Source organism: Microchirus variegatus (genome assembly GCF_963457635.1).
Source record: "Microchirus variegatus genome assembly, chromosome: 8".
Classification (NCBI taxonomy): domain Eukaryota; kingdom Metazoa; phylum Chordata; class Actinopteri; order Pleuronectiformes; family Soleidae; genus Microchirus; species Microchirus variegatus.
Genome location: NC_139809.1, coordinates 30,706,324 through 30,719,477, shown reverse-complemented (window position 1 = coordinate 30,719,477; position 13,154 = coordinate 30,706,324). Strand labels below are relative to the sequence as shown.

Sequence of the window (13,154 nt, the reverse complement as noted above, 5' to 3'; positions counted from 1 at the left end):
GAGTTTGTGGGTGGACATACACCTGGGCTGCGGGTGGACGTAATTCGGGGCTGCGAGTGGACATACACCTGGTTTGTGCGTGGACGTACACCGAGTTTGTGGGTGGACGTACACCTGGTTTGTGCGTGGACGTACACCGAGTTTGTGGGTGGACGTACACCTGGGCTGCGGGTGGACGTAATTCGGGGCTGCAAGTGGACGTACACCAGGGCTGTGCGTGGACATACACCGAGTTTGTGGGTGGACATACACCTGGGCTGCGGGTGGACGTAATTCGGGGCTGCGAGTGGACGTACACCAAGTTTGTGGGTGGACGTACACCTGGGCTGCGGGTGGACATACACCTGGGCTGCGGGTGGGCATAGACCTGGGCTGCGGGTGGGCATAGACCTGGGCTGCGGGTGGACGTACACCTGGGCTGCGGGTGGACGTATACCTTGGCTGCGGGTGGACGTACACCTGGGTTGCGGGTGGATGTACACCTGGGCTGCGGGTGGACGTACACCTGGGCTGCGGGTGGACGTACACCTGGGTTGCGGGTGGAAGTTCACCTGGGCTGCGGGTGGACGTACACCTGGGTTGCGGGTGGACGTTCACCTGGGCTGCGGGTGGACGTACACCGGGGCCGTCAGACATTCTGTGTCCACCGTCAGAACGAGGTGTTTGCATTGTTAACGAGGACTGAAGCCGAAAAGTGCCGAGCTTTCTCTCGGCTGCTCATACTTAGCGCATTAGCGGCCGATATCTCTGAGGATTTATGGCGACTTCGATGAGGGATGAAAGTGGGACCGACAGCTGCAGCACGGAAAATTGTCCTAATACCATCAGCTGAACAGGAAGAAGCAGGACTGGGGACGAGAGAGAGACACAGACGCCGCACACGAAGCATCCGTCTTCTCTGTCCAAATGAAATCAGTGCGGCGGACAATTCCCATGGAAGTCTTTATGTACGAGCTGTAAATGAGATGAAGGGATAATGTGTCCTGTTTACCTGCCGCTCCGTCGCTAATCAGGACGAATCACCGCGACCGCGAGCAGATGTGAGACGGACGTCACCTCATCACTGCCGCACCTCATCAGACGCAGAGATATACGACCGAGTCATCACTGTCTGTCACATCACGAGTGATTCAGGTGTGTGTGTGTGTGTGTGTGTGTGTGTGTGAGTGTGTGTGTGTGTGTGTGTGTGTGTGTGTGTGTGTGTGTGTGAAAATGTCCTCACTCCCTGAAAACTTAAACCCCTGTGCAACGTCGTTAATCTGAGCTGACAGAAACCACAGATTGAAAATGTTGTGGGTGGAAACATCAAACTCCTTCTGTGCGTGAAGGATGAGAATTCTGTGAGGAAACGAGATAAACATCAGAGGAGCATCAGTCACCTGCTCACCGCTGCCTCTGCTGGAGGAATGAATAAAGGAGGAGGAAGAGGAGGAGGAAAATCTTTTCATCTCCCACTTCACGTCCAGGGTCAATGTGTCGAATTAGTCTTCCATGGCTTTGAATCAATATCGTGTGACCTTTGACCTCCACAGGTGTGAGACTCGGTGATTAAAGTGTGTTTCAAAATTTCAAAAAACTTTTTGTTTTTGAGACTAAACTCATGCTCTCAGAGCATCAGGGCAGATGGATCATTTCCTGAATTTCAAAAATTCATTAAAATGATCCCTTGAGAGGTTTGCAAATATTTTCAACGGATCCTTGTTCAGGGCGATGCAGACTATTATGATGGTAAATTTAAAGTCATTTGGAGATACTTTTTGTTTTTGGATGGACTCTGGACAGATCACAGAGCTTCCTTCTTGTCCAAGAGAACATTAAGACACTTATTCGGCCATTCCACGTTTAATATTCTCCGCTGTAATTACTGTACGCTTGCCTTAAGTGGCTGCGTCCTTTTTGAATTATTAGCGCTTGAGTTTGCATTTGTTGCTCCTCAGAGAGAGGGAAGCGTCCTCTGGCTGCTTCTCCGTGTTTATAAACCTTTAAACGCAAGAGTTTGCCAAAGTGTTTTTTAAGAATTTACTGTATACGAAGCAAATACATCATATTTAGACTCAGTAAGTGCTGCTCTGGAGGTTTAATTAAACCAAAAGAGAACATTCAAGCAGAAACTTGAGCTGTTGCATCTGTGGATTAACGACGTTAGCGATGCATCAGTCTGACGTTTGGCTACGTTGCACATTTAAGGCCATGAAACATCGACGTCAACAGAATAGCAAAAGTTTGCTGCCGTTTTCTTTCCTTCTCCTTTGCTGTCTTTTCACTCAGATTTCAAGAAAAGATTACATCGCTAACTCGCTAACTACTTTATTATTACACAGATGCTAGGTGGATGTGTTAACACCATGGATAAGTCGTTAGCTCGTCCGCTTTACCGTCATCTTTTCTTCTTCTTCAGTTTCAGTGTTTTTCTACAAAGGGAAATAAGAGGAAAAGAAGAATGTGAAGCTAATTAGCTAGCTAATTGTTTACCATGTTTATAAGTTACAGAGATTTGTGAACATTGTAACAAATGTCAGTAGCAATTTACCGATGAGAATATGAGAAAAGACTGAAGCTAACTACCTCGCTAGCTACTTTTCCACCATGCTTGGGCAGAAATTAGGCAGTTTTAACACCATGGAATTTAGCTAGTTAGTCCGCTTTAGCATCTTCGTTTCTTCTTCTTCGGTTTCAGTGTTTTTCTACAGAGGGAAAGAAGAGGAAAAGAAGAGCGTGAAGCTAACTAGTTAGCTACGTTTCGGCCATGTATATTCAGACGTTACAGAGATGTGTAAACATTTTGACAAATGTAAGTAGCAATTTAGCTATACTGTCTAATTCTCTACTTCTATGTTTCTCTTTTGTCTGAGAATATGAGAAAAGAAGACTGAAGCTAACTAACTAGCTAGCTACTTTTCCACCATGCTTAGACAGCAATTAGACAGATTTAACACCATGGCATTTAGCTAGTTAGTCCGCTTTAGCGTCTTCATTTCTTCTTCTGTTTCAGTAGTTTTCTACAAAGGGAAGTAAAAGGAAAAGAAAAGTGTGAAGCTAACTAGTTAGCTATGTTTCTATGCATCTTTTTTTCATATAAATGAATAATGATAGTCATTTTGTGTCCTCAATTCATCGAAAAATAATTGGTTGAATGCTAACTAGCTAGCTGCTTTTCTTCCATGTCTACACAGATGCTAGGCTGTGTAAACACCGTGAAAAAGTAGCTACGTATTCAGCTTTTACCATCTTTTTTCTTCTTTCAGTGTTTTGTTACAGCAGGAAATACAAGGAAAAGAATAGTAAGCTAACTAGCGCGCTACATTTACCGCCATGTATATTCCGAAAAGTAGCAAGGACGTGTAAACACTGTGACACACGTAGGTAGCAATTTAGCGATACCGTCTACTATTCTTCTTATTCATCGTCTTTACCTTGTTTTTTCTTCTTTTAATTAATAATTTAAAGAATAAGAAGAGAAGAACAGTGGAATTTTCCACCATGTTTACGTCACCTTCGAACTTCCAACGCGATTAATTACCCGTAAAATCAAAAGCAGGTTGTTATCGTTTTTAAAATCACCTGTTTTGTCACATTTAACTACGGCCAAAATCTCTGTTTTCAAGCTGCTCGAGTACAAGTACACCGTGCTGTGTGTGTGTGTGTGTGTGTGTGTGTGTGTGTGTGTGTGTGTGTGTGTGTGTGTGTGTGTGTGTGTGTGTCCAAAATACGATAACAAGTGGGAAAAGATAAGAAAAGCCAACTGTTTACTGTGCTAACAAAACTCTTACACCACACATGCGAGGAGTTAAAGGAGACAATTAAATTAAATTAAATTAAATTAAATTAAATTAAATTAAATTAAATTAAATTAAATTAAATTAAATTAAATTAAACGGGAAGTCTGCACCTTTCATTTTCACCTCCGGAGAAGCTCAGAAAATGTAAATCTTCAGAATTCTCTCTAATTTCCTGTGAGAACACATGAATACAGGCAAATGGGGGGGAAGTGGGGGGGGGACAACTTCCTGTGTGACACTTATTACGGCAGAATGAGCAGAAAAGAAACACAGCAGGTGTTGACGAGTGTCAACACGCGCAGCGATAAGCAAAGCAATTTACATAACTCCTGCCGTGTGCTCATTTATATCTGTTTTTATTTAAGTAGCGCACACACACACACACACACACACACACAGAGTACAACAACAACAACAACAACAACACCTGCTGTAGGACGTGTCGTTATCAGTCAGGTGTTTTGGGTGAAAGGTCCATAAAACTCAGCCGAGGTCGTAGATCAACAGCAAATTAACCACACACACACACACACATTCTTGTACTTGCTGCATACTGAGGACCGCGTAAAGGGGCTGACAAAGTGAGGACCAGCATTTCCACTTTATAAATCAACACAATTTACAAATATCGACTTCATGAATGACATCTATAAAGAACTAATGGGTGCAGTACCATAACATGTCTGCAGGTGGAGTCCCAGAGCAAAACGTGTGTGAAACACCGGGACCGGCAAATTGAGGAGCTGTGTTAAAAACGTTAAAAGAATATAGCATGTTAACCTAAGGAAGTGATTTCAGTGCAAACAAAGTGAGGACCGGCCAAAATGTCCTCACTTTGTATAAATGACCTCATTTTGTTGGTTTAAAACCCCTCACTGGTCAGTTTTCTTAAACCACTCACTCTCCCTGCACCAAACCCCATAGAGAAAACCAGTGATTTTAACATCACAGCAACACAGGAGTTCACAGGAGTTGTTGAGCCACTGCTGCCTCACTACGCACCAAAATAAAGAGCCGTTTATAACGATCCTCGCAGAGCAAATTCATCATCTTCCCTTTTCTCGCGCCGCGTTTTACCCATAATTCATAGCTGCCCCCTGTGCCTGCTGACACTGGTGTCGTCCATCAGCGCGTCCTCGGCCCGTCTCTTTTGTCATCGCCGCGTCGCCTCTTAAAAAGGTCGCGTACCGAACTTCGCGCAACACTTTCGCCGTCAGGGCGTGAAGACTGTTTTTCACACTGTGTGTGTGTGTGTGTGTGTGTGTGTGTGTGTGTGTGTGTGTGTGTGTGTGTGTGTGTGTGTGTGTGTGCGAGAGGACACACACACACACCAAACAAAATAATGAGACCACATACAGTTGTTTACACTGGTCAGTAGCAGTGACCTTTAACAAAGGTCACCAGCATGTGTGTGTGTGTGTGTGGGGAGGGGTGTGTGTGCGTGTGTGTGTGTGTTTGTGTGTTTATTTCAGTCACATAATTATCTGAACGGATTGAAAGGTATGAGATTGTGAAGTGGAGCTCGGTGTAAAAACAACCCCCTGATGCTCCTCTCTGATTGGTCGAGCTGTGGAAGTGAAACTCTTCACACTTATAATAAATAATATTAAATAATAATAATTCAAAAGATTTTGTATAGTACGACATTATAGTATGACGTTTTTGACCAATTTTGGACCAATATTTATTTATTTTTTTAAATTGTCAAATTTTCCTCGACATAGAATAGTATGTGGTTTTTTGGACCAAAATATATATCTTTTTTTTTTTTTTTAATTGTCAAGTTTTGGACGACATAGTATCGGATGACGTTTTTGTCAAATTTTGGACCAACATTTTTTTTTTCAAAAAAATTGGCAAATTTCTGACATGACTTTTTTGTCAAATTTTGGACCAAAAAATGTTTTCCAAAAATTTTTTAAAATTTTGGACTAGACATTTTTGTCAAATTTTGGATGACATAGTATAGCATGACGTTTTTGACTAATTTTGGACCAAATTTATTTTTTATTTTTTTTTATTGTCAAAATGTCCATGACATAGAATAGTATGTCGTTTTTGACAAATTTTGGACCAAAATATTTTCTTCAAAGAAATTGTCAAATTTTGGACGACATTCTATAGTATGAAGTTTTTCTCAAATTTTGGACGACATAGTATAGCATGACGTTTTTGACAAATTTTGGACCAAATGTATTATTCTTATTTTTTTAAATTGTCAAATTTTCCATGACAGAATAGTATGTCGTTTATGAGATTTTTTTTTTTTTAACTGTCAAATTTTGGACTTGACGTTTCTGTCAAATGTTGGACCAAAACAATTTTTTCAATAAAATTGTCACATTTTGGACGACATAGTTGTAGAAGTCGTTGACTGCTCAGTATTCTTCTGCTGCTTTTGAGTAAATGTTAACGTAGCGTTGGAACACTCACAAAGGAAAAGTCCATAAGCTTTGAGCTTCAATACTTGGCCATTCTGTGACCTTCTCCATGTCGGCTGCTGTTATCCTGAACTCATTTCCAAAGTTTTTCTGCATTCATATGACGGCAGCTGAGTACAATGTCCCTTGGCTGCCCCCTAGTGAATTTTTAAAGATAGTATACAGTCTCCTTTACAGCAGGTCTTTGCTTCCACACAGTGCTCAAATGCTCTCATAAAATTTTGAACATTTGAGCAAGGAGAGCTGTTATATAATTCTGTTGTTGCAGCAGATTATAGAGACCTGTGGTCTGATTTTGGTCTTGTTTGAAAAAAAAATCTTTTGAACATACTGATGTTTTTGTCAAATTTTGGACAAAACGTGGGGTTTTATTCAAAAAAAATTGTCACATTTTGGACGACACTGTATAGTATGGTGATTTTGTAAAATTTTGGAAGAAATGTTTTTTTCCACAAGGCTTAGGGTTAGGGTTTTTATAAGACATGTCAAATTCTGAAAAATAAAATTTTGTGTCAACATTTAAAAAAAAAAATCCAAATTTTTTGTCACATTTTGGACGACAGAGTATGACATTTTTCTCAAATTTTGGATCAGAATGTTTTTTCAAAAAAAAGGTTATAGTCCAAATTTGATCTTAAAAAAAATGTCAATTTTCTTTCAAAAAAGTTTTTTGTCAAATTTTGGACATGACGTTTTTGACAAATTTTGGACCAAAATTTTTTTTCAAATTTTGTTTTTATTTTTCCACGACATAGTATAGTATGACGTTTTTGTGAAAATTTCTACCAACATTTTTTTTTTTCAAAAAATTATTAAATAGCTCAATCAAATAGTTTCCATTCTAATCAATGAGAGCATTTCCACTGAGTCTCAGAAGCCGCGTACATTTCAAAAGAGCAGATCGCACCAGACAGGAAGTGCGACACAGACACTTCCGCCCCCGCTTTCAAAATAAAACACCATACGCAGGTCCTATAGCCTGTCGCTATACTTCACATCAACAGTACGTCGTGACCGGTGCTGCCAGGTCAACAGTCAATTAATCACTGCTTTATTCAATTCATCCGGAAAAAATTTGTGTTGCGCAAAAGCTCAGAGTTATTTATAGACGGTTGCGCGTCAGTTACCGACGCCCTGGATTTACGTGAATGTGCGCAAACAAACGACCACAATATCAGCACTTACCGCAACCGAGCGTTGGCCGGCTTTGGTGACTGGTGTCCCGGTGTGATGATGCTGGAGTCCCGCTGGTCCTGGAGCTCCAGTCCAGTCCAGATCCAAACATTAGCCCACGCCACAGCCGAGGTTTCCAAACACGTCCGCGTCCTCTGGGTGAACGAACAGTGATCCAAATCCAAGCAGTTTTCGACCTAAAGTCCTAAACAAAGTCCAGCACTGGTTTGGTTTCACTGGGTTAAAAAGCATCACTGGGCTGAGGTCACTACATACAGCCCCCTATTGGCACGGAGTAGAACTACATAAATAATACAAAATGAATATGGCTCATACAATAGTAGGGTATGACGTTTGTGACCAATTTTGGACCAACATTAGTTTTTTTTTTATAGTTTTTTTTTTTAAATGGTCAAATGTTGGACTTGACGTTGTCACATTTTGGACGACATACTACAGTATGACGTTTTTGTCAAATTTTCGACCAAAACTTTTTTTTTTTTTCAAAAAAATTGTCAAATTGTGGAAGACATACTACAGTATGACGTTTTTGTCAAATTTTCGACCAATTTTTTTTTTTTTTTTTTTAAAGTCACACTTTGGATGACAGTGTAGTATGACGTGAGAAATTAGAAATTTGCCCTAATTGTACAAAACAAAATTTCAAAATTTTTGGCCAAATTTTGGACAACAGTTGAAAGTCATACTAATCGTACATACTAAACTTTTTGGGGGCGGGGGACTTTTTTGGGAAAAAAAAAAAATTCTGGAAAAAAAAACTTTTCTGAGGGAGCTGCAGCGTCATTCTCTTCTTCTTTGGTAGGAATGCGTCCTATTCCCCTGCATCCAGACTTGGACTGCCACCCGGTGGTGAAGTGGGATACTACAGGTCTTCAGAGGAATCTTCAGTCTTGTCCTGACTTGACGCCGATGCATTCGTTGTAAATCAACCTGTTTATACTGAGTGAGCACGCTCGTGTTTATTTATGGTTCCAGACGCTGAAGCACAAAAGCTTTGTAGAAATGTCATTTCACAGGTCAGAGGTCAATGTCAGGGTCGTCGCTGGGTTCAGTTCATTAAACTGACTGTACACACAAGCAGCAGCACAATCACACTCTGGCCTCAGCTGCCAGAGACATGAGGACATGATGGGCTAAGTAAAGGTGCTGTTCTCAGCTGACTGAAGGTTGGAACTTTCCAAACTGAACTGTACCATGATGGAAACATGGCCAATGATGGCCCCGCCCACATTCCGGAGGAGCAAACCGAGCAGAGCTGGAACTGAACCACGGAAGAGGATTTAATCAGGACTCGATTTGCTCAGTTTCCTCATTTCAGAACGAGCAGGAATCACAGATTCGTAACTGACGCCGCAGAAAGGTCACCAGTGAGGCGTGGAGAAGGTCATCGACGTGACCTTTGTTCCTCGTCAGCAGATAAGAGGCTGCTCAGACCGAGGGATCGCCAAGTCAAAGAGCGCCGAGTTTATCGCGCGGTCGTCGAATGTCAAGATCGTCGCGGAAGCTCTGTGATAAAGCTCGACTTTCATACATTTCCCACCGACACGGCTGATAAAGCCCAGCAGACGGAGACGACTTCTGCTTCATGTTCGCTTCTTTGAATTCAGCCCATTTATGTCAATGAGAGCACGATGTATCTATTTGTAAATCGCTATCTATTTGTTATCCCAGAATTTTTGTAATCCCAAAATCTATTTATAATCCCAAAATATTTTTATAATCCCAAACTATTTTTATAATCCCAAAACCTACTTATAATTCCAAAATCTATTTATAACCCCAAATTCTTTTTATAATCCCAAAATCTACTTATAATGCCCAACTAAACCAAAAATCTATTTATAATTCCAAAGTCTACTTATAGTCCCAAAATCTACTTATAATTCCAAAATCCTCTTATAATCCCAAAAAAATCTACCATTGTTATTCACTGGCTCCTTAGAAATCAGCTCATTTCTGCTCCAGCCTCTCGACGAGTTGAAGACTTTTTCCTCACAGACTGAGTTTCACTTCTTCTTCTTCTTCTGCTGCTCTGCAGCAAAACTCCACATCACTTTCACTCCTGTTGTCTTCACTTCAGACCGAGAGCGACCCCGACAGGTGAACACGGGTCATTACATGTAAACAAACAGTTAAAGTTAAAGATAATCTTATATTCTCTCACAACATCTATAATACTACTACTACTACTACTACTAATAATAATAATAATAATACTAATAATAATAATAATAATAATAATGATAAAAACACACGTTTTAGGGAAAATCACAGTTATTTATTAAAACATTAGGTAAAATAAAAAATATCTTCTTTCAGTGAATTAGAAAAACTTTTTACGCGACAAAAGCAGCTTCTCGTGAGAGTTCAAATCTGTTAAGACGGATCAGGTCACCGCAGGACGTCAGGAAACACCGTGAAACACACACTGAGACACCAGCGCTGCTGCGGCGTCAACCGTCGTCAACCGGCGTCAGTCGGCGTCAGTTGTCAGTCGTCAGTCGTCAGGCTCGGTAACGCACTGCTCCACGATCTCTCTCAGATTAGGGTTCTCCATGGCAGCAGCCACTCGCTCCTTATCGTTGATCTGTTTGTTGACTGGAGACACAAAGACAAAGTCGTTGGATTCAGGCACTTTGGAACTTAGATTTCCAATATTTCCTATAAATAGGATTTAGGGATTACAAGTAGATTTGGGGATTACATATATAAATAAAGAGAAAAAACACTTACTGTCTTCCTCGGTTGAATGGGTTCCTTCAGAAATGTAAATTTCCAGCTGAGAAGAGACGGAGAAAGCGGTGAACTGTATTGGTGTGTGTGTGTGTGCACCAAAGTCCAGAGAACAACAACAACAACAACAACAACAACGACAACAACAAAGCAGGGAGCGACTGACCTTGTGTTTAAAAGGCAAACACCTCTGCAGCTTCACCTGTAAACACAGACCTGTGAACACAGATATGAGGGACTGGTTAACGCGAGTTTCACCCACGATAATAACATTGATTTAAAAAAAAAATGAAGATTAGCATTTCCATGACGACTGACCGAAAAAAAGACACGCGTGACGTCACATTTACGCGCTGCGACACTGGAGTCCAGGCACCGTTTACCAGTTAGCTCCATAAGCTGCGTTAGCTCCTTTAGCGCCTGTTAGCTCCTTTAACGCCTGTTAGCTCCTTTAACGCCTGTTAGCTCCTTTAGCGCCCATTCGCTCCTTTAGAACCCATTAGCGCCATTAGCTCCTATAGTCCCCATAAGCTCCTTTAGCGTCCGTTAGCTCCTTTAGCACCCATTAGCTCCTTTAGCTCCATTAGCTCCTTTAGCGCCCGTTAGTGCCTTTGGCGCCCGTTAGCGCCTTTGTCGCCCGTTATCGCCTTTGGTGCCCGTTAGCGCCTTTGGTACCCGTTAGCTCCTTTGATGCCCGTTAGCTCCTTAGATGCCCTTTAGCTCCTTTGATGCCGTTAGCTCCTTTGATGCCTGTTAGCTCCTTTGATGCCGTTAGCTCCTTTGGCGTCCGTTAGTTCTTTTAGTGCCCCTTAGCTCCTTTAGTGCCCCTTAGCTCCTTTAGCGCCCCTTAGCTCCTTTAGCGTCCGTTAGCTCCTTTAGTGTCCGTTAGCTCCTCTAGCGCCCTTTACCTCCTTTACTGTCCGTTAGCTCCTTTAGCGCCCATCAGCTCCTTTAGTGTCCGTTAGGTGCTTTAGCGCCGTTAGCGTTAGCCTACAGTGGAACTGGAGCGGCCTGTTTATTAAAGGAAAAGAGCAGCTCTACAAATAACGTTAGCGTACCTGTGTACTGCGTATGTGCGCCTCTGTTTTTAAAGTTTAACGTAACTTGATAGACTGATTTTAACAATCGGGGAGTCACGTCAGATAAATCTGAAAAAAGACACTTTAATGTCTCCATGTGTCGTTCTGTGTGTGTGTGTGTGTGTGTGTGTGTGTGTGTGTGTGTGTGTGTGTGTGTGTGTGTGTGTGTGTGGTCAAACTGTCAGGTCCAGCAGCAGCAGCAGCTCCACATGAGGAGATAACAGTGTAACCCACTCAAACCACACAATCCATGTCAGTAAAACCATGAGAGGGACTCACCGATCAGCGTGGCCAGGGAACAGTGAGGGACTGTCGGGGAGAACTTGATAACGATCAGGTACTCGTCTTCTCCGAGCTCCTGGACCTCCACACAGTTCTCCGTCACCACCTCCAGCTCCTCCAGGGTGTTGGGCTTCTCCGGGTCACGGATCGATCGGATTACATCTGACGGAGGACGACAACAACAAATCATTGTATTTTTAGATTTTATAAACTTCATATAAAAAGTCATGTATTTTACTTTTTTTTAAACCCTTATTAACCTTTTTATAGCAATACATCAACAAATTATGATAACAAATACTATTTTAATCATTTAAATTTCAGAAAACAAAGTGTTGGACCAAAATCCCATACAGGAAGTAACTGATTAACTGTCTACAACCAAACCCCACTCACAAAACCGTCAATTTAACGAAGTCTTCCGTAATAACGTTGTTGTCGCAGCGACTTCCATAAACCGCACGTACAGTCGTGACATCGTCTTCGCTTCGGCACGTGACGTCACGACACAGAGAACCTTCGACAAACGTCACGTTCGCGTTAATCTTGCCTTAAGTCGCCGGACGCCGTTTTCTCGGTTGTTATCGCGCGATATTTAACGTGACGGCGTGGTTTTTGTGTTTTTTTTTCAGCGTGATGTTCCAAACTTACTCACCGTAAACCTCTAACGCTTTTTCCTCCATCTTCTTCACCTTCGGCTCATCCCGCGAACTCACGAGTCCAGAAAACCGCAAAACCGTAGAAAAGCGCTACTTCCAGGCTTTAGAAAGCGCCATCTTCACCGCGAACCCGCGGCGACTCTTCGACGGGGGGGGGGGGGGGAAACAGACACTTAACGAACCCGAACCACTTCCGCAAATCTGCGTCATGTGACAGCCGTTCATGTGACGTCAGCACTGACCCGGCAGATGTTCTACAGATCCGCGTGCTTCGCCTCAAACCAATCCCAGCCATGGCTCTTTGGGCCGCGCAACCCGGAAATAAACCCGGAAGTAGCATTAGTTGAACATGAGACAGCATTTTTCAGACCAAACGACAACACAGAGTCGAAGTGGAAGTACATTAATATTTATTTTGACGTTAAAACAATGATGAATGCTTGAATTACATATCATTATTATTATTATTACGTGATGTTACACATTATAAGTGTGTTTAAAGAAGGATCATGTTTTCCGTCCTTTTGTTGTGTTTAACAGTGATGTGTCACTGCCTAAATGTGAAGTGCGCCGGTATTCTCTGCTTTACGTCAATTCTACACAAACCAAGCGGTCCTATTTCCGGTTTTCAAAATAAAGTCCCGTCGAAAGCGATCAAAACGTCCTGAAAAAAAAAATGTCAAAGCAATGCGACATATTATAGTGATTCCATTAAAATAGTTCTGCCAATAAAACATGAGTAAAAAAGTCCTGAATATAGTGGAGCTATAGTTTTTATCGTCTGTCTTGTACATTTCTTTGCACATATTTATTAACTTCACTTCACCGCAGTCGTTTCACTGTTACTGAAGTTCAAACCTGTGAATATCAGTCTCCGTGACCACGTCTTCTGGTCTCAAGAGTTAAAATGTCCATTTGTGTTGATTTGCAGACCGTTTTTATCGTTTGTCCCGTGTGAAGCTGGCCTGTGACAGGTCACTTCAGGAT

The 13,154-nt window shown here is 42.0% G+C and overlaps 1 protein-coding gene across 1 annotated transcript; it reads right to left on the bottom strand.

The window, feature by feature from the left end:
- Positions 1–9,682: 9,682 nt before the first annotated feature.
- ciao2a (cytosolic iron-sulfur assembly component 2A) lies at positions 9,683–12,317 on the bottom strand. The gene is made up of 5 exons (XM_083893529.1): positions 12,164–12,317; positions 11,506–11,670; positions 10,314–10,363; positions 10,148–10,193; positions 9,683–10,012 (listed from the first exon to the last, which is right to left on the bottom strand). Exons 1-5 carry the CDS (start codon positions 12,189–12,191, stop codon positions 9,912–9,914), a joined length of 390 nt encoding a protein of 129 aa, XP_083749655.1. The 5' UTR covers positions 12,192–12,317; the 3' UTR covers positions 9,683–9,911.
- Positions 12,318–13,154: the final 837 nt, after the last annotated feature.

Coding starts and splice junctions, on each gene's coding strand:
- ciao2a (XM_083893529.1), bottom strand. CDS start 12,191: ATGGAGGAAAAAGCGTTAGAGGTTTACG. Junction 10,194..10,313: donor GTTTGCCTTTTAAACACAAG/GTCAGTCGCTCC, acceptor GTCTCTTCTCAG/CTGGAAATTTACATTTCTGA. Junction 10,013..10,147: donor CCATTCAACCGAGGAAGACA/GTAAGTGTTTTT, acceptor TTGTGTCTCCAG/TCAACAAACAGATCAACGAT.